The sequence below is a fragment of the Falco peregrinus genome, chromosome 2 (assembly GCF_023634155.1).
Source record: "Falco peregrinus isolate bFalPer1 chromosome 2, bFalPer1.pri, whole genome shotgun sequence".
NCBI lineage: Eukaryota > Metazoa > Chordata > Aves > Falconiformes > Falconidae > Falco > Falco peregrinus.
In genome coordinates this window covers 97,668,962-97,694,525 of record NC_073722.1, presented here as the reverse complement: position 1 = coordinate 97,694,525, position 25,564 = coordinate 97,668,962, and the positions used below count along the sequence as shown (strand labels likewise).

At 40.8% G+C, this 25,564-nt stretch overlaps 1 protein-coding gene across 1 annotated transcript in view; it reads right to left on the bottom strand.

Moving 5' to 3' along the window:
* The window catches only part of LOC101924024 (transmembrane protein 132B), a 258,517-nt gene that overhangs the window by 142,363 nt on the left and 90,590 nt on the right, over positions 1-25,564 (bottom strand). Inside the window, exon 3 of the mRNA XM_055797604.1 lies at positions 7,378-7,518. Within this exon, the coding sequence (XP_055653579.1) occupies positions 7,378-7,518 (141 nt within the window). The remainder of the gene's footprint in view (positions 1-7,377; positions 7,519-25,564) is intronic.

Below are 25,564 nucleotides of genomic sequence, written 5' to 3'. Positions count from 1 at the left end.
GGATTTACACAAAGCAAAAGATCTTTATCAGTTAATTTTCTAAGCCACCTTCATGCCTCTGCTTTTTTGTATTATTTTATTGTATCATCTTACTCCACTGAATACAGGTGAACACTATTGAGTTCTTCCAACAAGACATTCCTCGTTTTCCAGATTTTTAAGACAACAGTACATTTATTCTGTTAGGGTTCCCTGCTACACTGCATTACAGGTTTTTCCAACTACCAAAGGCGTATTTGTTCAAAAACATATCCTTGAGTCATAATAAAGGTACCATAGCAGGACAGCAAGGATGGAATGAGTCACTAAGGCATTACCTTCTTGGACGAGTGGTGAACTGGGGCCAAGAAGCAATTATCTGGACTACCTAGTCAGTAATCCCTCTGACCCATCTCTACTAGAGTCTTTACCAGAGCAGCAGTGAGCCTAACTAAGGAAGAGGAAGAAACAGCCATCTGAAAAAGCTGGCAGGCCAGGAGAGAATTCATGTGGTTTCTAAGCTATTAGGCTCCCAACAGGCGATGGACTGACAATTGCATTGTTCTTGAATGGCCTTGAATGAAAGAAGGGGAAAAAAAGAAGAAGAAGAAAAAAAAAGACAAAACTCTTAACAATCCCTCCAGAAACGATAGTTTCCTATTTGATCCTAGAACCACAGCTTTCTACAGTAAGTTGTCCCTCCTACCACTGTTAATTTGTCTGTTACTTTTTATGTCCTCTCTAAAGTACTGTGAGGTGTCAGTGCTTTTATCTTACAGAAACATTTCCAAGCAGGCTTGGGTTCTTTTATACAAAAAGGCGGACATGTAATGAATAAAGGTTAGTTAAAATTCTTATAACTCAGGTTTTCTTTGTGACACTACTGAGCCATTTATGTTTGAAAATGTGTGTGGATGCTTCTCACTTGAACACTCTTTACAAAAAGCAGAACAGACTCCACCACTCATAATAGAGGTCACAACCTTAAAACTGGTGTATTAAAGATAAAATTCTCTTCATCAATGGCTCAAGAGACAGTGCTGTCTTGGGGTCCAGCCAAAGGCCAAAGAATGAACTCCTGGAGGATCTACAGGCCGTGCACACTCTACATTCAAAGGACATTTCTTTGCCCATGAACCCTCTGACCTAAGGCAAACAGCAAGTGCGTAAGAATAGGAGGGAAACACCCAAACCAGTACACTGTACCCCACAGGCTTCTTCCTACACCTTCAACTCCTCTGTTTTTAAATTCAAACCCTTTCTTTTCAAAGTAGCTGAAGTATGGCTTCATGGAAATATGGCTTTCCTGGTAAAAGAGGCCCTAAGGAAGTCTGACTACTTCACCTACATCAGACTAGTCTGACAGGGGATGACAGCCATCAGCTGTCCCTTCCCCACCTTCCTGGCTTTTTTTTCCTCAGCAATTCTCTATTCTTTCCTGTCTGCTTTACACATCTCGTGTTTCTTTGCTCCCTCTGCTCCTCTTACTCATTCACTTTAGCACTACGTGAACCTAATGGCATCCAGCCCACTGCCTTTGCATGGGCCTAAAATAGGACAGAGCAAGGCTGTCTGTCTGTACCAGTTACTGCTCCTTTGTGTAAAGCAACACACGCAATTGATCTTCTGTCAGCCAACTGTTGTTGCTGGTGGCACTTTACATGCTCAGTGTCCTGGGGCCAAGCAAGCTCCTTTGGCAATAAACACATCAGTAAGTGTTTCACTGCATGTCCTGATGCCTTCCCCAGTGTAGCTAACAGCACAACAGCAGGCTGCAGCCACCCAGCTTTACAGGTTTATCTCACAGAAGCAAGCAAGCCCCTTGTTCTAGCTTCAGCATGCCCTGTGACCAAAAGCACAGACACTCCAAGTGCAACCATGCTGCATCCCCCTGGAAGGCCAAGTCACTGCAGTAAATCAGCTCATCAAACAACCAGGACTGCAGCAGGCTCTGTTCTGGAGCCAGCAGGAATCTCTGCACCACACTGCCACTTCGTGACGGTGTGTGAGCTTGGAGGCAACAGAGCACCCAAGTATGCCATTCTGGAGCAGAGCGGTAGGGAATTCAGTGCAGAGACACCTCCAAAAAGCTGTGAGAGAGAGCTCCAATCTGGCAGAGCGAGTGTGGAATACAGCCAAGAAGCCTCATAGCACCCAGGGGGGCTTCCAGGTGGAGTGTTTGCTTATTGCCCTTGGTAACGTGGGGACTGGAATATATAGTGGGGAAAATGGTAGTTCCCACAGTAAAGGGATAAGTCTCAAAGCTGTCTGTCAAAGCGAGGAGGGAGAGGAGAGAATCTCAGCTCTTATTTTTAAGACATACCCAAAGCTTTAAAACCAAAACCAAATGATACATCTTTGTTCAGTTGATCATCAGCTCCAATAACACGTATTTACTTTAAATAAATATATGCACATATCTTAACAAGCAGCCAACTTTACAGCTTCTTTTAGAGTCATATTGCTGGTTCAAAGGGTATTCCCAGCATGAGTTGGGAAAAAGAAGTGAGTTATTTTAAAATCAGAGGATCTATTTGCATACCTAAAAATACATAAAATAACTGCTTTTAATTATTTGTGTATATATATATACATACACACACTCTCTACAATTAAAAAGTCATGTAATTATTTGAATTCTGTAAAAAAAAATTAAAATGGTAAGGAAATCAAATGATCATTATATAAACTTAATTTTTTATTTGAGTTTAAAGATAGACAATGTCAAATGCCAGACAGCTGAGCTGATCTGCATCAATTAAAAAAATATAAATTTCCAGGCAACAGAATACATACTTCTGAGGACACTTGAAAGAAATCCCTCTGAAGATCTCACCCTCCCTACTTCTGCATTCTGAGTACCCCTCATGCAAGTTTAATTTATGCAGTGATGGATATCCTGAGAGATGGAAGCTGTATTACAGACACAGAGACAAAATAATCCCTAGGTGAGAACAACCAGTTTGGTCTCAATAACACTATACTCAGCACTGCAGGTAAAATCAATTTAATTAACTTTGCTAGTTAGCATAAATATAACCTCTCTGGTTAAAGTACTAGTTTGTCAGAAAATCAGACTCTCGTCACCTGTTAATAATCCAACACAATTTAATGACCATTTTCTGGAGTAAGGAAAATGATCTCTTCATATACTACCTTTTAAAGAAGGGTTGCAACTCTCCGGCCCAACTTTTTGTGTTTGTGCCACCTTCTCTCTCCTGAACCAAAGGCCAGGTCACATTAAGTTTCTGTTCTTCAGCTTTTCAGCAAGGAGACACCGAGCACCATGAAATAAGTCATACTGCGGGGCCTTTCAAATGAGACCATGGAAACCCAGCTCCTGCTCACCAATGATTTCAAATAACCTAATCCTACAAAATACTAAATCACTCTGGCAAAGTTCCCAAAATCCCATTCCTCTAGATAGCAGCACTGAGTGATGAGGTACCACAGCTTGCCTAAAGACGGACCATGCTCTCAGGGCACCTTTTCAAGCCCTCTTGCCCTAGTCCTACTGCAGCCTAATTTGTGGCATGTTCCTTAGATGCTTTCAGAGAACTCTGAGGTGCAAAGGACAAAAGAATGGCAAGGCTCAATCCATCTTTTGGCAAATACAATGGAAAAAGCCTGCATGGTCTTTACAAAAATAGGATCCATTTTCTGGAAACCACAAAGAATGTGTCTGGTGTACTCTCAAATTTTGTCCTTGTATTTCAAAAGCACTTTTTGCAATAATTCAACACATAGCCCTCTACCCCAGGCCTTCACAAACACAGCTATTCTGCACAGGAGGCTGAAAGCACTAGGTTTTTATCTAAGCCCACCAGCCCTGACTTCCTTACTCCTTTCAAGATGCACTCTGCACTCAACACGGAAACCCAGAAAGATCTTTTCCTATGGAACGGGAAGTGCTGGGTCCCAGCTACAGGCATAACGCAGGAGTATTTGTGCTTGAAGTAGAAACTGTGTCTTTTTGGAACAAAACACACTGCTCCTTCAACTAACCCTACGAAAATGAGATTCACAGACTTCTGCCCCAAGGAGAGAATACGAGGGACAATAAATGCAGATGCAACAATCAATCTCCTTGCTCAATGATCTACCAAAAAAAGTCCTTTGAGATGGCAGCAGTAAGGGCAAAGCAAGGCTCCACACAGATCAGAATAGATGTGTGCATACATACTAGTGTGTGTATATTTAAAATAATCTCTTCTTTTTATGCTCTTTGTTCAACTACATTATCAAAAAGAGGTTTTAAATACAAGCTTATGGAACTACTAAAGAGGTGAATTTATGAATGTATTCCTAACAAAACACACTCTGGAAAGCTTTAATCTATGAATTGTGACAACCTTGGACAAAATGGATTTTTAATAGAATATAATGTAAACTGCCTGAAACATTGTGATAAGGAATTTTTTTTAAGTAATGCACAGAAAAGGCATGATGCACCCTGCATGCAAGGAGGAAAGGTCTTAATTTAAAGCATTTTAATGAACACTCAATTTCCATAGGGGAATGTGAGAAATGGAGATGAAAAACTCATGATAACGATAACACCGCAGAGAGAAGGAGAAAGATTAGAAAAGTAAGCAAATTTGAAAAGGCTCCAGCTGATAACGCTAGCGAAAAGGAATGCAGACTGGATCACGAACATGTCACAGTCCAAAGCCACTGTTCTCCTTGCAGGCAGTGTCTGTCGGTGGCTCTTATCTGAGTGGCGCACTGGGGAAGAAAGAGCAACTGAAGTGCAAAGCAGTGGAGAACAGACCCCTCTCTGAGCTAAGGGCAACGAGCATAGTCAGAGATTTTGCAAATGCCATGACTTGCTGGAATTTCTCACTTTCACCAAAGCTGTGGCTTGCAGGGCTGCCAGGGCTTTCTGCCCCATCACAAAGCCCAAGGGAGGTTGCAAAACCATAGCAAACTCTGCCATCTCTTCCTCAGAGAAAACTAGCTCAGCTGAGAGGCTCAGCCCCAGTCTGCCCACTTCCCTACTACCAGCTTACTGCCGGGCAGGTCAGCAGAACGGAATACTTCCAAGAGAGAAAAAAACCCCATCTCCCCCAAGGTAGATACGGTTCTGTTTACTAATAGCTTCTGCTCTGCAATGAAAAAGATTGATCCTGCACTCTCACTTATACATAAACTGCCTTTAATGAAGTTCTATGAATTACTAAAAGGAGGAACAGATGAATCATGTCTAGTGACAGTTTTGCCACATTGACCTTAACAGAAGCAAGTTCAGATCTCTGCTTATTTAAATGAAACAGCAGAATCCCCACATAAACATTTAGCATTCTTCAAAAGAAACAAGAGGGCCACCATTATGTCCAAAAAGGCAAATTAAAGATCAAAGTTAAATATTTACTCTAAGAACTACAATATTTGCAAATCTGGAAACGATCTTGCAGCAGTTTCTATTTGCATACTTTAATTAATCCAAAAATATTAAACTAATCTCACAAAGGAAAGGGTCAAAGTATTAATTAACTTGAGATTCATTGCTTTTGTGCAATTTAACAGTTCAACACAAAGCAAAAATCAGTTTTAATAAAAACTAAGTTACTGTGACAGGTATAATTTCATGGATTAGTGAAACCACGTACAAGGAAGTAAGTTTCAGTGTTCATACTATTTTTTGTCTAACTAAAAAAAGTTGTTTCATTTCAATAGATTCTACTGTAACACCAAATGATCTTAAGTCTTCCTTCAACCCTAGCATTTCACTTTCAAATTGATGGCTTTCCACCTTGCTCAGAAGAGAACAGAGGTCACAGTTGTTTTAGCAAAAAAACCTGACTGCAACGTTCAGCAGAGAGCAGCTACTGCACAACCACCCAGATCAGCCACCTGAGCTAATTCAGGTTGAGATTTCACTGCCGGAGCCATCATGTGTCATCGCGCAGCTCCAGAACAAGCATGAAGGTTGCCCTCTGAGCCAGCTCTCACCCCACCAAAGGGACTCACTGTTTTCTTTTAACAGCTTCTGGAGAAACTAGAAAATCTTGCCAAACAAAGGATTTGGAGACAAAGCATAGTGCCAAATCAGCTGTCTGAGCTTTATCAGTACAGCAACCCATGAAACCCCAGCAAAATGGTAATGGAAAGTGGCTAGAATTCCCTGCATCACAACCTCGGAATTATGACTTTAACAAATGTGCCTAGGAAACAAGAAGCGCCTTCCTCACCCCACCCTTTTTTTTTTTTTTTTTTGAATGGGGAGGAAGTGCATGAAACAGCTAATGAACAGAAAGGGTTGCCTTGAATTTGATGCCAGAAAGCTCTGTAGCACTTGACTTAGAGACACTAAGCAGGGAATCACCTCCCCACACTTCACCGTTTACAATGCAAATGTATGCATCCCACTGTCACTTCCACCCTGCATCTTTACTGGAGAGAAACAGGCACTCTTCGCTTGCTGTTCATGAGGCCTGTTTTATACACCCAAGAGGACTCTCACCCTGGCAGTGCTTATTTATTATCCCTGTTGCTAAAAACCAAACTCATGTTAAATAGCTTTCACCTCAACACTTGTATCCAGTAGCTAGATGGGATGCATTTATTCCTCTAATACAGCTTCAGCAACAGACCAGAATGGAAACTCTCTTTGCACTCCAAACCTCTGAGAACAATCTTCCTAGGTCTAAACAATTACTAATGACGATTTTTCTCCTTTACAGGAACTTTCAAAAAAGATGGATGCAAAAGATTTCTCCAATAAAAATTCTGACATAAAGTTTTGCAATTTTCTAATTATGATACAATTTCAAGCTAAATCCATGCACAGTGTACTTTAAGTGCAGAGTAACTGCATGATAATGGAGAGAAATTGCTTGTATTGTAAAATACATAATTCTGACTAACAATGTAAATTTCTCATTACCTTTGATATAGCTTGTGGGAGCATTACCGTAACAAATGTATACAGCATTCATGAGACAGTTCATAGACACCCATAAGTGTTTTGCAGCAATAATGAAAAACACTTAATAGCTATTACTTTCATAGCTTTTCAAATAAAGAAGACAGCATTGTCCTATATTGCTTTCAATTATACTTCATATTTCTCTGTTTTAATCCATTTCTTTCTGTTGGCTCTTTGGCAACAGGAATTCTCCTGCTGCCCTGAACATGCATGAAAACCGAATGTGAGCTAGGACTAGTTGGCTGCCTCTGGTTTAATTAGAAAATCTACTTCTGAAGCTCAGAAGTTAAACAAAAGGACAAAAGCTTTTAAACAAAAGGACAAAAGTCATCAGATCACTTATAGCTTTTATAGGAGGCTGAGGAGGAAAAAATACTATTAAAAGACAATGTAAGTCATTAAAGAAGCTATTGTAGTTCTCTCACAGCATTTTAACAAGAGTTAATGCACAAAACTGCTTGGCAGCTTACCTGTTCTCTGCGTTTGGGTCGTTGTGCACACATGTGATTGTGGCAGTGGTCCTCGCACTGTCCGTCTCTTCTTGAACCCCCCACTGGTCTGCATCACTGACTCTGATGTCCATGATCTTCACACCTGGGGCTGTCCTAATTCTGTTGGTGAACAATAGGGATTGCTTCAGTTACAGACCTCCTACATATAAATCCAGAGAGGTAAACAAAGAAGATAAAAGGAAATATTCCTTCTTCCATTAGTAAAGACTGATACATTGCAACTGTAAGTGACTCTGCTTTAAAAATATAAACCAGGTCCAATCATTTTAAAGAAATGAAGTATGAGATTCATTATGTGCAAAGCCAGTTAATTTTCTGCTTGAACAATGTGGAGAGAATATGAATGCTTTCTGCTTCAGTGGCACTAGTTTGATATAAATGAAACAGATGTGACTAAGCATAAGTTGATTTATTTTTTGTGTCTGTCCTGCAGTTCAAGATTGAGAATCAGAATGCTGTGATATAGAATACATCCTCCTGGTTGCAAACCTTTGGGAGCAATGTGCCTTTTAATACTTGGGCAATCTGCATGGAAAAATGTGTTTTGCTGCTCAAAGACAATAATGCATGAAAGAGAGAGAAGGAATATGCTATCCTAGATCCAGGACTGAGGGATAAAAATAATTACGCTGTTGTACTGGGATCTATCAAACTGGACATGCCAAACTCTTGCTGCTGAAAGTATTTTGATGCTGACATGGAAAACTTTGATTTTTCTAAGCATGGCTAGACTCAGAAAGCAGTTTGGTAGTTGGTAAATGTCACCATTTTTTGGCTTAAAGAAAAATCTGCTAAAAAAAAGGTCCACGCTCCAGTGGGGCTCAGCGTTAGGAACAGATTGCCAAGGAATAGGAAACAAACTGCTTTTAATAGCAGGGACTTCATTTGTGCAGCTTGACTCCTGAAACAAGTCTGGGATTTCGACAGGAGTGCTGCAAATATGCCTGGAGAACAATTAGGCAGAAAGCAACTGCTGTAGCGCCACGTTTGCCACTACTGTGGCTTAATTAATTAAAAGCAAAGCCAAGAGGGACCTCTTAGTTGTATGGTGGAATGAAACAGCACTGCTGAGACTTGAAGCGTTACTTAACAGTGAATTGTGATGGATTTGCTCCGATGCCTTGTGGCCAGTTGGTGCCCACGTTACACTATTAAGAATTTCCTTTAAGTTCTAGCTGAGTTCATGGGTTTGGATCAAAGTAGCTTCAAGACTCAACGGGTGGTCTTTTCCTCTGAGAAGGAATTAATTCATCCTGCTTTTATGATATCCTTCTTTTGGCCTGTAAGGCTTTACTGACTTGATGGGCCAAATTCATGCCTGACATAACCAATCTGATGAAAAATGTTTCCTGTAAGGAGAGAATTTTACTTGATATTTTTCTAATTGACTCCTTCATGCTTCTCCACAGAGATGCGGATCTCCAAATAATATGCCTCAAAGCTTATGTGCCCCTTTCCTATCATCTCCTTTCTTCAAAAGAACATTCATTTAATCTGTAGTAATTACACTGCACCAAATAATTCCTGCCAGATACCTACATGGCTTAATTTCAGACTGACCTGTAATTTGCATGAGATAGAGAATTAGGCCTTCAGCAATGGATTCAATATTTTTTTTCATTAGTCTTAGTCAACCGCTCTTGAAAAAAAAATATTACGACTTGAGCAAAACAAACAAAAAAAAACAAACCACAAAACCAAAACCAACCAAACAAAAAAAACCACCACCACTTTTAAAATTTTCTCTTCCCAACCAAAATTACATTTTTTTAACAAATTCGCCTCCCCACCACCTCCTCAATTTCCCATGTGTTTTCTTGACAGCATGTCTGGTAACCTCTAACCCAACTTTCCACCCAAGTCAAACTCCTGGTTAATTAAAGGTTAACTGAAGGGCAGGAGATACTGGGGGGCGGGGAGAGCTGCAACGACAGGACAGCTGGATTTCACCCATGATTTCAAGATTCATCAGCCTTTTCCCATCTGTCAGAAGCTTGTTATGTCCTCCTACACAGCTTTTGCACTACAGATATCTTCACTCTGGAGCATTTACTTTCACCTCCTCTGATCAAAATCTAGCAGGTCATTTTACCCCAAAAAGGATGAGAAGCAACATGGCACAGTTCCCTGCCACACTTGAGCAGGCTTTAACCACGCAGGTTCCCTGTGCAGCTCCCTTCTTCTTGGAAGCTGAAGCTGCTGCTCCTCTTTACCTCCATTAGTGATCCTCACACACAGCATAAGGGTAAGGATGCAAAAGCCTCAAATACCCACATCTATCTATGGGGCTGGCTGTTCCAACCCCTCCGCACACTCTGCGCCCTAGAACACTGGCTTCCCTCGTGAGGTAACCACTCAGCCGTGTGTACCTCCCTCAGCCAGGGAGCACTGCTGTTTCTTCTCTTGCGTCTGAACACAGCTACGGGACACTTTTTGCCTGTCTGGACACCAGATGAGTCCTGATGCTCGTCCTGTTGGTTCACCACTTGGCTTCTCCTTCAGGGCACTGCCCCTTAACAGGAGGCCTTCTAGTCTTTGGCAATGCTGTCTTGTTGACTGTACCTACAGCTTTTGCTTGCTGCATATCTACTGTCTTGCTGGGTTAGCATCAAGTGAACATCGCATATTCTGCTCCCCAGCTACATTTTCCAAAAACGTCTCAGAACGCTGCATTTTAAGAAAATTTCCAGTCTAATCCCATGCAATGCATCTGCTCTGGTGGGCTGAAACAAGATGTCATTCTGCATTTTTGGATATCAGTAGAGCTAGGAAGGTTGAAAGAAGGAAAAAACTGAATTCAGCTTCTCACTTAGGAAAAGTCAAGAAATTCAAATTAAACCAGCCTACATATGGGAGGTTTGAGCCTACTGTTCTTCAGATAAGTGATTCATATCTTTAAATCTGCCTCCAAACTCCACAGGCACAAAAATTATTGTAAGTGTTGGGGACTGAGGCTTTGCAAAAGAATAAGAAATTCCTACCAGAGCTCACATTAGCTGGAGAAAGGGCAGTGAACACCCAGTGTGTGAGCCCAGCTGCTGGGTTTATTGCCCTGCTTTCTGTCAGGCTTCAATTACAAGCTTGGGTGTATCATTTAGTTTTCTTACGCCTCCCTTCCCCACATGGAAAATACTGGGAAGTGCTGCTCTTCCAGCTCAAAGGGAGCTGTAAGGATAAATAGGATTGCTTGAGAAAAACCTGATGTCCTTTAAGCTTACCGGTTGACAAAAATTCTGCCATGCCTGGGCTTGAAAACATGGAAACGACCTACTGAAATATTTCACAGAAGCATGATCCAAGAAGTAACTGTTACCACTAAGATGGCTTAATTTCTTTTTTATAAAGATAATTGTGAAATGCAGAAGAAGGAAAAAATAAAAAAGGAACAAAACATGACAGCCAATTGGAAATTTGGCAAAACTGCCATTTCATTTCCATGAAATACTTGCTTCCTGAAAAGCAGAATTTTCAGACAAAAAACTGTCCTGCTAAAAAGCACTTGCCCATCCTTAAAACACTACACCTTATATGGCATTTTGATAACGCAGTTAAAAGAGATGTAAATGAGACAGAGGAATACTGAATGAGCTCACCAGAAGTTAGCCTGCAACAGGCTCCCCCCCCCGCCCCCCCGCCTATATCCACAGCCTGCGTCACAAATGAGGTGATGACTATTTATTCATGATACTCTCTTCTTTAGGGGTGGAGGAGGTCCAACAGGAACGTGACACCCTCAGGCACTGCCTTTTGTGACACTTATGACCATAAGATCCTAAGAGGAGGTAGCTGGAGCAGGGGGATTGGGGGAAGCGTCAAAGCTGTTGAGAACAGGGAATCAATGAAACATCTGCTTCACCAGTGAATTTAGCCCTTTCTCTAGCTATGAAAGCAGAACAGAGGAACCTTCTTTCAATTTAGACTGCAGAATACATTTGGTATCCCTGGCAGTGTTTTTTCCCCTGAACAGTATGTCCTCCATTTACTGTAGAATATAAAGATGGAAACATGATAGACAGAATGTAGCAGGCAAGCCGGAGTGGCCCCAGCCTGCCAACTTGGAACAACCAGAAACTATTTTAAAATGCAATCCCAGCCTTAAATGTATGCGACCCCATGAATTCAGATGCTCTAAACCTCTTCTCTCGGTTATTACAACAGAAGGAAAGGAGAAGGTACAAGTAATCACCAGGGCTGGAAAGTAACTTAAGGGCTGCAAGAGGGATTTAAACAGCCAAGCACTTAGCGGAAGTGGTGCAGGGACTTCCACTGCCTCCCAGTCAATTAACTGCAAAATCTGAAAGGTAAATGCTTGCTTGCAATACACCCCCAGCAACACTCCTGGCAGCAGTAATTGGGAAGTAAAATCTTGGCAAAAGGAACCTTAAAATAGAAACAGAAGGAAAAGATATTTAGGAAATAAAACAGGAATGTGCTCAGAGCAGATGGAAAATGCTCAAAATGATGAGAAACAAGGCTTTTTCAGAGCTATTTTAGAAATCTTCTTATCTCCCCCTACCCCATTATGGGGGAAAACATGATCTGAGCTAAACTCACTCTCAATGACATACTAATAATAACAGTTATGATAATAAATTTCATTTGTAATTTCCAACTATTTCTGTAGTCAGCCCTTCAACATGCATTTTTAACCCAATTAAAAATAAAGTAATTATCCTTCCCCTACAGGAAATCCAAGCTGTAGACCAGTTTAGTTAACTTACCTAAAATTATACTGTCTCTGCAGAGCCAGAAGGAGGGTCGATATATCCTGATTCCCAGGCTTACACTTCAGCTAGACACCCCTACCCATCTTTAAGACCAAACCAGAACAGAGATGAGTAATTCTGAGCCCTCACAGAGCATTTTACATATCTGAGGAATTGCACAAACAGCAAGCAATTAGTTCTGAACGAGGTCCCTGGGGAGTTTCTAGTTAAAATACATGTGTTTTAAGATACATTAAGCCAAACACTGTAAATTAAAATAATCACCGAATCCAGGCATAACATCTGGGGACTTTTTGGGTGTGCGTGATATGGGCAGTGTTTCTATATAGGAAGCATTCCTGTACAGGGGGAGGAATCAAGTGGAATTTGCTGGGAGATGCAAGAAGAGTGTATGTGATTCATAGTTGCCACAGCCAAGTGCATTCCATGGCATTTGGGCGGGAGACACAAACAGTCAGAGTACATTGGTGTGACTGTATGAAAGCAGAACTGTTTTGGAAACACTGTTATACCGGATGGAGGGCTGAGGTGGGAGCAAAGCTCCCCCCAAGAGAGGCACCATGCCTCTCTTGTGTCTTCCTAAGCTTCCTGACCAGGTATTTCTATGGGTAGTTCAGAAATATGAGGAAAAGGAGGTGATGCAGTGTCACCCAGAAAACACATGTCAGAACTAGGAATTACGCCTAGAGCTGCCAAGGAATATTTTTATATTGTCACCACAAACCCACCCAGCTCTCCTGCTCCTACTGTAAACCCACTAATAGCAATGTGTCCTGCAACAGCCGTGCCAGACCAGCCTGGGGGCAAATGCACTTTCTGCTGCTGTGGTCCTGCAGTATGTGTGAAATGAGAGTGGCCCACCTAGCAGATAGCCATCCTGCACAGCCTCACCTCTTACAGAAGTCAGATTTACAACTCAGGGAATCAGGTCCTAAATTTTCACAAGCTGAGCGTTTACTTTCTGAAGTATTTTTCGAAGAACTTTACTTCTTTGTTCCTTTATATTTTAAAAGACCTGTCACAGATTACATTCAAACTACTTCCCCATCAAATTATCCTTAAAATAGCAACACTAGGCCAGCTGTGTTTGTTTCCGCAATTCCATATTAATGTCACTATAAGTAAAGCTATCTTTCTAAGTATGTAAAATACACATCAAAATACACAGAGATCCTGCAGAGATCCTGCAAAGATCCAAGCCCTCTCCAAAAGGTCACAAGTGTAGAAGCACAAATAATATGCTGCTTTATTGCAAAGTAAAACAAGCAGCCTGCAAAGCCCTGTGGAGAAGTGCAGGTAGGTGGCAGGCAGATGGCAATGTGGAACAGAGGGCTGCTGCAGCGCATCAGACAAAAGGAAACCCCAAGTAAAAGGGTCTGATTAATGGTACTGGCAGGTCAAAAACTCAATATAGCCCTCATATAAAGTCAGTGGCAATAGGCGTTACCAGTGAAACAAGGTGGGAACTCATGGTGGGACAAAAAAAAAAAAAAAAGCAGCATGTTTGCCCTTGGGGATAAAAACAGTTCAATACTTACAGAATGAACTCTCTAGTCTGAAGTCAACTGGAACTTTGCTTAGGATCTAAACTCCTCATTTCATCCATGCTAAATCTACTCCAGCGACTGCTCCTTCATTGCAAGTCCAATGCATAATTAGCCCAAATTTGTTTCCAAAACAAGACAGGGATATGCTGCACTCTGCCTGCCTTGGCCCCGTTTACCCCTGACACACCTCCCCACTGCAGGGTCAAAGCTTTCTCAGCCACCACTCACCTTGTGGAAATGCTCCTTCTGGATCTTTTGACCTCAGCACTCTCTCACCTTTACACCACATCAGGAAATTTGCCTTTCCTTCCCTCTGGTACACCTCAATTTATCTCTGCATCTGTTATTTTTATATAACCTTTTGTTGCTGTCTTATTTAACCCTGTCAAGCATTTGGGGATGCAGTTTCTATGAAAGCAGCTATTACTGTCATATATCAGAATATCTCTATCCTTAACAAGCACTCAAGGAAGAAAGTCAATGCCAAAGCACCATGTAGGACAAAGGAGACAAAATAGGTAGAGTGACCAGTGCAATGCAAAGCAGGAACAAAGTTGCTCAACAGACATGGTGACTTACATCAAAAAAGCCCAACAACTCAGAGAACAGAAACTCCTTTGAAATCGTGGAAGGAATCAATGCTAATGATCTAGAATGATACAATTACCCCTCTTCCACACAAAAAGGTGAAGCTACCAACCTGGTTTTTTTCAGCCCATCAAATGTTTCAAAAATGCTAAGCATCAAGCTCACTAGCATATTGGATTTTGAATAATGAAAAGAGTAAACAGGATTTTAATTTGGATTCTGACAGTAAAGTGCTTTCCATGTGATAAATTAACTATTAGGGAAGACAAATTAACACAACCTACCCTCAAGTGTGATGGCTTATGATTTTGAGGAAGCTTTTACAGAAACATGATCAAAATAACGCAGGATGAAAAACAGGAGATGATGATGGGGAGAGTATTTTATCAAAAATCTTTCTTCTTTCTTTTCATCAAACCATACATACAACTTCCCCCAAAAAGTGCAGTAGATTTTCCAAAGAGCCCCCGTTTTTTCCTAAGAATGTCTGAACATTTTAGGAGATATCCTCAGCTGGCCAAAATCACCAGAGATTGGTGAATTTTATAGTCATTGTTTAATACTGAAAAGTTAAATTTCACATCTGTGAAGCAAGGTCAGAAAAAGAGGTGTCACCCCTTATGAGTTTTTTTGAAAGGGAAGGTGCCTCAGAAACATTTTCTAGATACAAGGCTATGCTCATAAAATCAGCAAAGAGTATGTGAACACCTTCAAAGCAGTCTAACATCATGTTATATTTCCATATCAAATGGATTTTTTGCCATTTACGATTTTTTTAAAGAAGAGAAGACATTTTAAGATTTCATCTTCATATTTCAGTAGAAATTCCATTTTTCAATCTGCTCTCTCTCAGGTAAACAAATTGAGCTTAGAAAAACAGCAGAAAGACATCCTAATTGGCTTGAAATTAAAGCTATTAATTTTTAGTCTTATTTATTCCTGTCACAAACCAGACCTGTTTATATGGGTTTCCAACACTGCTATGGAAACCTGAGAGGTTCTGAAGGCTTTATGTAATATGAGGTGAAAACACCATCTCCTGCAGTGAATACTGTTTTCTTTGAAATATGTCAACAGCAGAGTTTTGTCCCTCTGGGAGAAAAAGAGTTGCCAGGCACTGGGGCAGCAGGCATTGGGACCAATTCTATTGATTTGAAACATTTTATTAACCATTTAACTGTCTGGGCAAGTTCAAAATGGGAATAACAATGTTTACTCGCCTTTGCTCAAAATTCATCCAAGGATTAAAAAAAAAATTACTATTTCTATGGAGACACTGTGCATTTGTATACTCAAAAAATGTATAGATACTCCATTTCAATATATTTCTTTAATTTCCCAGTAGGTACTTAAAACTGCAGGTCAAAGAGTTCTGTAGCAGTTGGCATTTTCTTAATAAAATTCAAAGCCAGAATTTATTTGAGTCCACCTGAAAACACTGTTGTGCCTGTGACATACAAATTACTTTAATTATAGTATAAGCAGTGCAGCTCTAGATTGTGCTGAAAGCTCTTAGATTCCAGCAAACTCTCCACACCAGTTCTGGCATCCCATTAGCACTGCTCCAGTGACTCCTGCTATACCAGCACAGGGAAGCAGATCAGGTCCTCTGTCCATTGCCGGCCTGGAGAGCAGAAAACAGCCCATAATTTGCAGATAAATACACAATTCCTAAAACTGGCTTGACACTTCACACTTTCAAAGTATCCAATAAACTTGAACCAACCATTACTACTATTGATCAAAAGGAGGCATCAGGTCTTTTTCCAAGTCTAAATGATCTTCATGCTACCAAACTCATAACATCCCTTTCTCATTAGGATGCACAATCAGCTCATGCCTCCGCCTCCCCTAAAAGAGGAGAGCTATTTTCCTTTATTCCACTACCTCTGTTCAGTTAACTGAGTTATGATGTGTTGATCATTACTCAAAGAGGTTGAGTGCCTGCTGTCATGCACCCTTAGACATCTCCAAGAATTGAAGTATGTGCCCTCTTTTCTTCAACACAACAATCTGTGGTGTACCTTCTCTGTAGAGAGAAGAGGTAAAATGCTGGAGTGGTTTTCTGTAACACATGTCTGCAGAACAAAAATCAAAGCCTGTTCAGTCTCTTCAACCTTTCTCTGAAAGATCTAAAACACTCAAAACTATGGCCTTTACCTTGAAACCAATGCAATGCTACAACATGAAATTCTTCGTTAAAGCCTAGAAGTACAGGAGAATATGCATTACCAAGTCTGAAGGTGTCCAAAGTATTTGAACTTGGAATTCTTGCAATCATGCAGAAACACAGCTTTGAAAATTATAATGAAAAAATCAAAGTAAGTCAGAGGTTTCCTTCTGCAAAGACAAAGATACTTACAGGTTTCCTTTTATTGAAAGGCTCCTTTCAGAAATCAGCACTGCAAAAATGTTTGCAGCCTGAATAGAGTTCAGGCCTCCTGACAGACAAAGAATTTTTATAAAGGGGTCATTTCTCTACCTCTACAAGTGAAAAAAAAAAAAAAAGCCCTGAAGGTCATGGTTTCTGGAAGCACCTAAACAACAAAGTAAAAACTTCCCATCCCTCTCCCTGCAAAACTAGATAATGAGCTCTATAGCATTGTCTTGGTCAACACTGGATGCAGGTTTACAGCATTTAAAATAGCCCATCACTGTGGCTAAATTTGTTCACCATCTTGGAGACTCACACATTTCCTCTAAGAAAAAAGTTTATTAAATACAACTCAGACTAATGTAATTAATTATCTTTTACCAGACATCAACATACATGACGGGATCAGAAAAACTTTCCTGGGTTGCTGCTGAGCACTACAGTTAGCCCTGGAGTTTGTTGTATTTGTCAAACCCTTTGTGGAACAGTCCCTCAGCACAGGGCAGGTTATGGCTGCAAAAGCCCAGATTGGCAGATGCCCAGAAAACGCCAGTGGTAGCCAGTCTGTGGCTAGCCTTGAGAGAGTGTGTGTAGTCTAGTCCAAGAAAGTACATAACGGAGGCAGTCTGCATGCACTGTGAATGGGGTCTCACCTTGACTTTCACACAGCTAATGTATCTCTCTCAGTGGTTTAAAAAGTACAAAGGAGAAGACCAGAAGTGAGGCTGATCGGCCAACAACACACTGACAGGTCTCCTCCTCTTAGGAGATGAGGCTAAAAGCAAGAGGACACTCACTAACGGTTATCCTTACCTAAAAGATTGCTTAAAACAGAGCAGTAAAAAATAAATAAATAAAGAACAATAAAAAGAGCACATTTTTGAAACATGTATACAACTGTAACTTGTACTGAAACCAGTTGCAGCCCTTGGCACATCCAACAATTGCTTAACAGCATGAAGTGGTCTTTAAGGGATCTCTCACGCTTTCTCCCATGCTCGCTCAGGACTCTGACTAAAAAAAGCAGGACAGAAAGGGTTGTTATTAGACACTCCACCCAGCTGGGGCAAGGAGACAATGACCTGAGCACAAGGGATAGAGTCAGAGGGAAGAGGGGAAAAAAGCACAGCAATGAAAATCCTTCCAGAATTAAAAAGGCCACAAGAACTTTGCCTGAACTAGTTGTTGTTGTTTTTATTGGATTATTTTATGGGGTTTTATGTTGTTTAATCGCAGAAAGAAAATGGATGCCATAAAATATGCAGAGCTAACTGGGGCTGCAGAGTACATTGCTGAATATTGCTAGTAGTGCCATTTCCCCTTCACTGTCAAAAAATAAAAATATCGTTCTTTATATCCCTGTCACATGGAACAGCGGTCCTCTCACGCTTGCCAATCAATCATCTTGGAGTGCACCTTTACCTTGAGCAGTATGTGCTAGGACGGTGAATAAGGAAAGCTCAGGAAATAATCTCCCTTTCCACAAGATAGAATTCAATTTCCAGTATAGCTCAGACCAGTACTTTTCTTGAAAAGGTGGCACCATATATTACAGCAGAAAAGCATTTTTCTGCTGCTAGTGAAAACTTTAGTGAGCATTATGATTATGTGGTTTGTACTCCAGGCACCAATGACCACCAAGCAGGCTAATAATGTGTGAATTCTGATGAGAACCAGCCCTCTAGCTGGGGTAAAACATCAAAGACTTTTTTCCCCGGTTGGTTTTTTTTGTTGTTGGTTTTGGTTGTTGTTTTTTTTTCCCTCTCCATTTTGCTTTCTCTACTGTAAGTTGGGTTTTTTCTAGCTACACACAACTTTCGAAGATTCTCCTAGAAAGTAAGCATTTCACAATAACATTATCCCACTCTGGTGCTCAGATAGCCCTAGTTAGCCCTTTTGCTACTGTCTCAACTGGCTTTTATCTTTGACAGCCCCAGTTCGGTTTCTTCTTAGAAGCTTTTTGAAGACTTTCTTCAGTAGATTGAGCTTTCACCAATGACTCTTTGAATCCCCATTCGGACCTCAACAGATTTGGCAAGGGTTTTTCAAGTCCCAAGCTTTGTCTCTCCTCCAAACACAGCTGACAAAAGCTGTGCAGCAAAGGCTGGCTGGGTCCATAATCTACTTCAATAAAGTCAAAGAAAGACCCACAAATGGACAGTGCCAAAGCGCTGACTCACTGGATTTGCCTGCAATATTTCTAACCATAAAGATGAGGAGACAGTTTCCCCCTCTAGATGCTCTGAAGCTCCAAGTCCCAGCTTTTGCTCTGCAGATCTGGCCAAAATACCATTCTGCAAGCTAGTGCCTGACAGACAGACCCCGGCAGCCCCAGAGCCTGAAATGGGCAAAGAGGTCAGGAGGATTCAGCCCTCCAAAGTCTGTTGCTCACAGTGCTGCCGCAGCTCAGAAAACTTATCCAGCCTTGTAAAGCTGTCAGGAAAATTTACCAGCCACCACACAAAAATTGCTTGCCATTTACCACAGTGATTGATGGTAATGCAAGACACTAATGGCATTTTACTTGCCTGTCAAAAGAAATTATTCATCGTGGGCCAGGAGGATTGGGGAAGGATTCTTTAATTTAAAAATCACTGCAAGGATTAAACTCCAGTGTTCACAGGGCTGAAGACCAGTCACAGACAGCAGCCTGCTTCAGGAAGTATTCAAACATGATAAAGCACATGGGCAGATAGGTCCAGCACTGCAATAAAACAGAACGAAAGGCAGCTCCACACTGTGCTTCTGACTTTTTTAAATTTCAGGCGGCCAAATCCATTTCCAGATTGTTAACCTCTAACAAAGACCTAAGTCCTAGCACTGTGCATGTAACAAAAAGTTGGGGAAATAACAGGACAGAAAGGCCATAATCAAAAATTGTAGGCAACTGATCGAAGTGGTACTGAAAGGTGCTCCCATTTGGTTTACACATACAGAAGAGTATAGCAGTATAAGGGATCAATTTATTTCCTAAATCAGTACAGTTGACAGGATCATTCCCTCTGTGGCTTTCCCTTTCCTTCCTAACACCAGTACCAAACCTTCCTTTACCCTTCAGCATTTTTCCTTTATGATTGCAACCGGTCTGTTTGCAACCAAGACTGCTCTGTTCTGGTTTTACCTGCAGTACCAGCATTCCCCCGGTATGATCCTCCATCATGGTTCAGTCACAACATCCTTGTTAAACGAGCTACTTCAACAGTCTGGGGGCAGACAAACATTCATTCATTAGCTGGCAGGTCAAGGGTACAGGACTAAAAAAGAAGCTGATTCTTACAAGCAGTAGCACAGCAGGCTTCAACACCTAGCACTGACTCGGGAATTTCAGGAAGAGAAATAGCAAGGGACATCGCACAATACTTTTGAGGATAGGAATGAGCCGCTCTCACGGTTTTGATTTTGGTTAGCCTCTGTTTTCTTGACCAGCCTTTATGATTCAAGTTCCAACATATCATAAGAAACTAGATGGAAAATTGTCTTGGCAAAAGGTCATGAGCAAAAAGGGGGTGAAGAAACAATTCATGTTTCATGAAGACTACACGTGCCTAGGTGCTAGCTACTAAAAAGTCACTTAAACTTTCAGCATTTCAAAGCATACACTATGTTTGCAATAACGAACACTAAAAACAGGCTTTCCCACTGGGGAAGTTGGGGCGCACTGTATCAACTTCCAATAAAAATGGCTACAATCCTTTATAACACATTCAGTGGTTTTCAGTGAAAAACACTCACAGTGAGATACTGTATCCCACTGAGCATTAAGCACTTCCCATTCCTGTTCTGCTTTTTCAATTCTAACTAGTCCCTAACCCTGTTAGTCATGAATTTGCAATTAATGAGCCTTGTTTAGAGGATGTGAATACTGAAATTATTCTGATATATGGGCTCTTACCACAAAAAACCAATCTAATTCAGCAAGAGAATCTGCTGTGCTTAGGGGGGATTCCAAACCTTCAATAAAGGAAATCAGCTGTTAAGTCATTTTAACAAGGGGCAGGATGCTGTACTCTCAGATCCGTGATGCCATGTGACGGTCTCACAGCTTGGCATCTGAGGACAAAATAATCTTCATGTGTTAAGGATGCTTAACATCTGCTTGTAAATCTGAGGCTGGCCAAAAAATGGCTGTGGATTAAATGAGGATGGTGCAAGTGTGGTTTTCCACCAGAATTCTTAACTATGAGAAACACACACACACTCTTCTGATTTAATACAGCAAAGAACCAATAACCCAGGGCTAAACTAATTACGACTAGTTATGCTTGAGCAGAAGAACAGCAGCCACTCCTCTCCTGCTTCAAGGGGACAAGTCAAACAAGTGTCTTCGTGGCTCTTCTTCCATGAGCCTGGAAGGGAAAAAACTGTCCCTCGGGAGTCTTCCTCTCCCAGGGTGTCCAGAGGAGCAGATTTCTCCTCAGATGGGGACACCCAGGACAGCTTGCCTCTCCAGGCTTGATATCAAGCTAGAGAAGGCCCTGTATGCAGCCTCATCAGCCCAGCCTTCTTGTTGACTCTAACAGAAAATGTATTTTCCAAGCCATGACAAATCTGATAAAACAGTGAAAAACAAAAGGACAGTATTTTTCATTAAATAGTATCACCCATCATGTGCCCATCAATGCTCAGAAATAATTCAGGGTAGGGGGAAGCTTAATTATATTTGAAATGGTTTATAAAATGCACCAAGGTGGAATAAATGTTCCTTGTTCTGCTACAGCAGTCACTTTCAGACATATTTAAGGAGGCTAATCCTGCAGACCAGGAGATTTATTCCTGGAGACAAGCCCTTTTTCCCCCCAGCTCCTCCCCAGCTCTTTAGAGAAAATGACCTGTTCTGATCGTAACACATCTTGAAAAAGACAGAAAGATTAATTATGCTCCTCCCTATTTCATCTTCACAGCACATCTGAACAGCTTCAATAGCTGCGAAACCTTTATTTCCAGAGTCCTTTTGATTGTACCGCTGAGATATTCAAAGACTCATTAAACCTAAGGGAAGTCCCCCTCAGTGAGACTTAGTATGGAAAGGAGGTGGGGGAGGGAGGCTTGAAGTTATCTTGTACTTAAGTTAAAGAGACAGTTGGAGAAGATTTACTCATAAATCAAACTCTACACCCTCAAAGAGTCACCTATCCTCACGGTGCTCTGCACACAGAAGATGCTGTTGGGACTAAAGGGTTGAGAGACACAGCCTGCTCTGATGAGTGGGTAACTCTGCTTGCTCATACAGAAGAACCAAGGGACGAAAAATCAAAAGCAAAAAAAACGGCCTTGTATTTTTGTAGACACAATTTTGTGCCTACAAATAGCAATTGTTTTCCAATTGCAACACTATCATCAAGTTAAAGCTCAGCTTTCAGATCAGTCTCCTGCAATGGTGCTGTTTGTCAATGTCTGCATGATTGTGGTTGTAATTATTTCCTCCAGCAATTACTGTCACTGTATCTGACCTTACCCTAGAGTCAAGTACCAAGGCATTAAAGTGACACTATCTCCTGTGCAAGTAATTGCTGATAGAAAACCTTATTCTCAATTACTAATGTCAATAGTTTGTGGATATTAAAAGCAAAGCCAGTACATTACTGGGGCTGAGATTGCTTCCTAATCTGATCGTTAGGCTACAAATTATCCGATTTGTTCATGAAAAGCTCAAATTACCAGGCCTTATTGCAAAAAAAATCACTAAATATATGGATGACTTCCTTTGATTTTAAGTGTTGAGAAAGTGCACCATTCTTTCCTGGTGGTGTTGCCCTCCTGATTTGAATTTCCCCTGTCAAGCTATCATCCTCAATTAACTTCAGGCACAACTATTTTCAGGTATAACACTTGTCTGCCAGCATAGCAGAAGGCTTCAAAAAGTGGGCCTTCAAGCTATAGCCTAAAGCTCATCTATCAGAAATACCAAGATTATCCCTTTTTTTTACTTTTTAGAATTGTGAAACCTCAGCAGTACCGTTACAATCAAGGTCATACTTACTCCTGGGAACATTTTATATTATTTTCACATGGGGAAACCCTTTTTCTTTACAGAACATTCCTGCAGTTAAAATCTCCAAGTTAAGATCATAGTTTTACATGGAATTAAGTAGCTAATGTTATACACGTGGTGCTGCAAAGACTAAATCATGATAATAAGGGAAGTCTGGGTTCACTATCCCTACCTGCAGCAGGTGACATATATGCATTGGGAAAGGCTAGATATGGAGAATGTAACAAACAGTCATAGGTGAATATAAAATATAAATGCAAAAATGTACTGCTTCATATTTATTACATTTTTTACATCTAAATCAGGCAGATTTCATTCCACAGATTGAGACTGATCTGAAGTAATTTAGTGGGAGGCTGGTTAGTTGAAACACATAATCACATTTCTAGAACAATGTAATTACATTGAATTTAATGTGATTTCCTGCCACTGGTTTAAAAGTGCAGCCTCCTCCACATTCTCGATTTACGCTGAACATGACACTTGATGTAAGATTACTTCTACGTAGCCAGGTAAAGCATTGCATAAGGGGAGAAAGTATGCTATGACTCCTTGAATTCCCCAAGAAAATCATGAGAGGATGTCAGTCATGAAGTACCAATGAGTTCAAATCTTGAATTTATGGGAAGATGCTGTCTCAGCAAATGACCATTGATTTTAGATTTCATTTTCATTAAATATCTCACAAGGAACAATTTTGCTGACCTTAACTTGTGCACAAGTCAGCTCTGCTCTATGGGGAAAAGAAATTTGAAGGAAATCCTTTAGGAAAGAGTTTTCAGGCTTTTGTACATTGTACATTCTTCTGAGACTGCTATATTATATTAAAGAGTTTTTGTAAAGAACAGGCTAATAAACGGACATAGCAGGTCATACCCATTAAGAACAGTTAGAAGGTACTGGAGCAAAGAGTAATTGCAACCTGAATGCAGACCAAGAAATTGAATCTTAAAACAAACACAAGGATAAAAGGCTGGCAATTTATCAAATTTAGGAATAAAACAGCATAGACATTGATATTCATTTAAGTCCTACAAATAAGTTAAAATCTGATCTAGAGAGAGAAAGCGCAGAAGCCAGTGCCTCGGGAGAGCCCGTGCTGCCAGTCGAAGCTTACTACATAAACAGAAGTTACTTAAAAAAAAACACAAACCAACTAACCTTATAGCTGATCAGATGAAATCCTGCAAGGCCACCTAGTATGAAACAATTCAAGTAATCTCTTTGCAGAATAATTTTAAATAGCAATCACAGTTGTAAAAATGGAGGAATATTTACAATCGATTTGCAAAAAGAAAGAGAAATTATTAAATTGATCAAAAATGCTATTTACTGCTGGCAGTTCATTTAGCTTTCTGCAGTATGTTTCAACATTGATATTCCTTCATTGGAATAAATAAGTATTGAAATATAATGGATAATGAAGCAGATGCTAACAGACTATAGAAGTCCATAGGATTATTAGGGGGTTTTCAGCAGACCAATATAAACTTGAATGAAATAAAAATTGAAAAGCAGGTTTTAAAGCTGGGGATTTTTATGAAAAGTAAACAAAGAATAGATTTAAAGCAGCACAATTACTAATGAATCACAACACTATGGAAATGGCCTCAGACAGCCTCAAATGCATCATACACTGCAGAGGGGAAGGGCAAACAAGTGAGAGAAGAGCCCCTAAAAGGAGCCAATGCTGCAGCCCTCACTTACATAAACCACCCTGCATTTATGTAGCAAAGTCAGCTGCATTTAGGTTATTAAGCCAAATCCTGAGATTCTTCCTTCCATGGAAGTTTTCATTGGCATGAACAAAACTGTGGAAAAATCTCAAGATGTGCAGGCTTGCAACAAGCCAAAGAGGAGACCTCAACACCTTTGAGCTGCTTCTTGACACTATCGATGTTGAGCACTGCAGAGCAAAGTGATGTGTTGTGAAAGGCTCACACAGCCAGGCAATGCTACGCTGAAGTGGGAGCGATGAATGCAAACATGTTACAAAAAACAAAGAACAGAAAAGCTTTGTCTGGGAAACAACGGCATGTATTATTGATGGCTCAGCAGCCAGAAGACCTCAGCACATGGAGAGGATAATGGGTTTGTCATCTCCCTGCCAGGAAAGGACTTGAAGAAGGTTGAAGAGAAGCAGTTTCAGCTCCGTGCCCACCCTGCGACCCAAGCACACGATCCCACAGTGCACAGCAGGGAAAGCAGCATGAGCTCAGCCACGACACCCGCCTGCTACAGCTGATCCCAATATACTGAATCCCACTGCACGTCCAACACATGCTACATCTCAGTTCCTTCTTCCTGAACTGGACAAGCTTCCTGACAGCCTCAGCATTTCCAGATTTCAAATCCTTAGCAGGGTCTCTTCAAAAAGCAAATACATTTGCAGAAATTAATTTTGGGCTGCAGCTTCTTAAAAGGTATCCATTTCTACATCAGGCAGATTAGGTGGCAGAGCCTACTAGAAGTTACAGTCTTAATCAAACCCAAAAATGTAGTAAGCAGATTTTCCCTTTTGTTTACTGAAGGCCCTACTTTCTTCAAGGTGCCTTGAGACAAGAGGCAGTTTGCTTAAACAGTAAGAGTTTTGCTGGATGCCAGAAGGCACCCTTTTTCATCCCTGATCACCTTCTACAGCCCAGGAAGAGAATTCTGCAGAGTACATGGAAATACAACAGGGAAGTCAAGACCTTTATTAGGTTAAATTGTTCAATTGCAAAGCAGGACCAACCAGACAAAAACACTGTGATTCAAACTTGGACAAAAATGGTTAGAAATGAGAAACAACTTGGTTATGGCAGGATTACTACTGCATTAGCTGGAGGTCAGCCGAAATATTCAGGATTTCCATTATGCAGCAAAAGGAATGTGAAAATCTCTGCTCACCCACTAGAATAGTTATATATTCAGATTT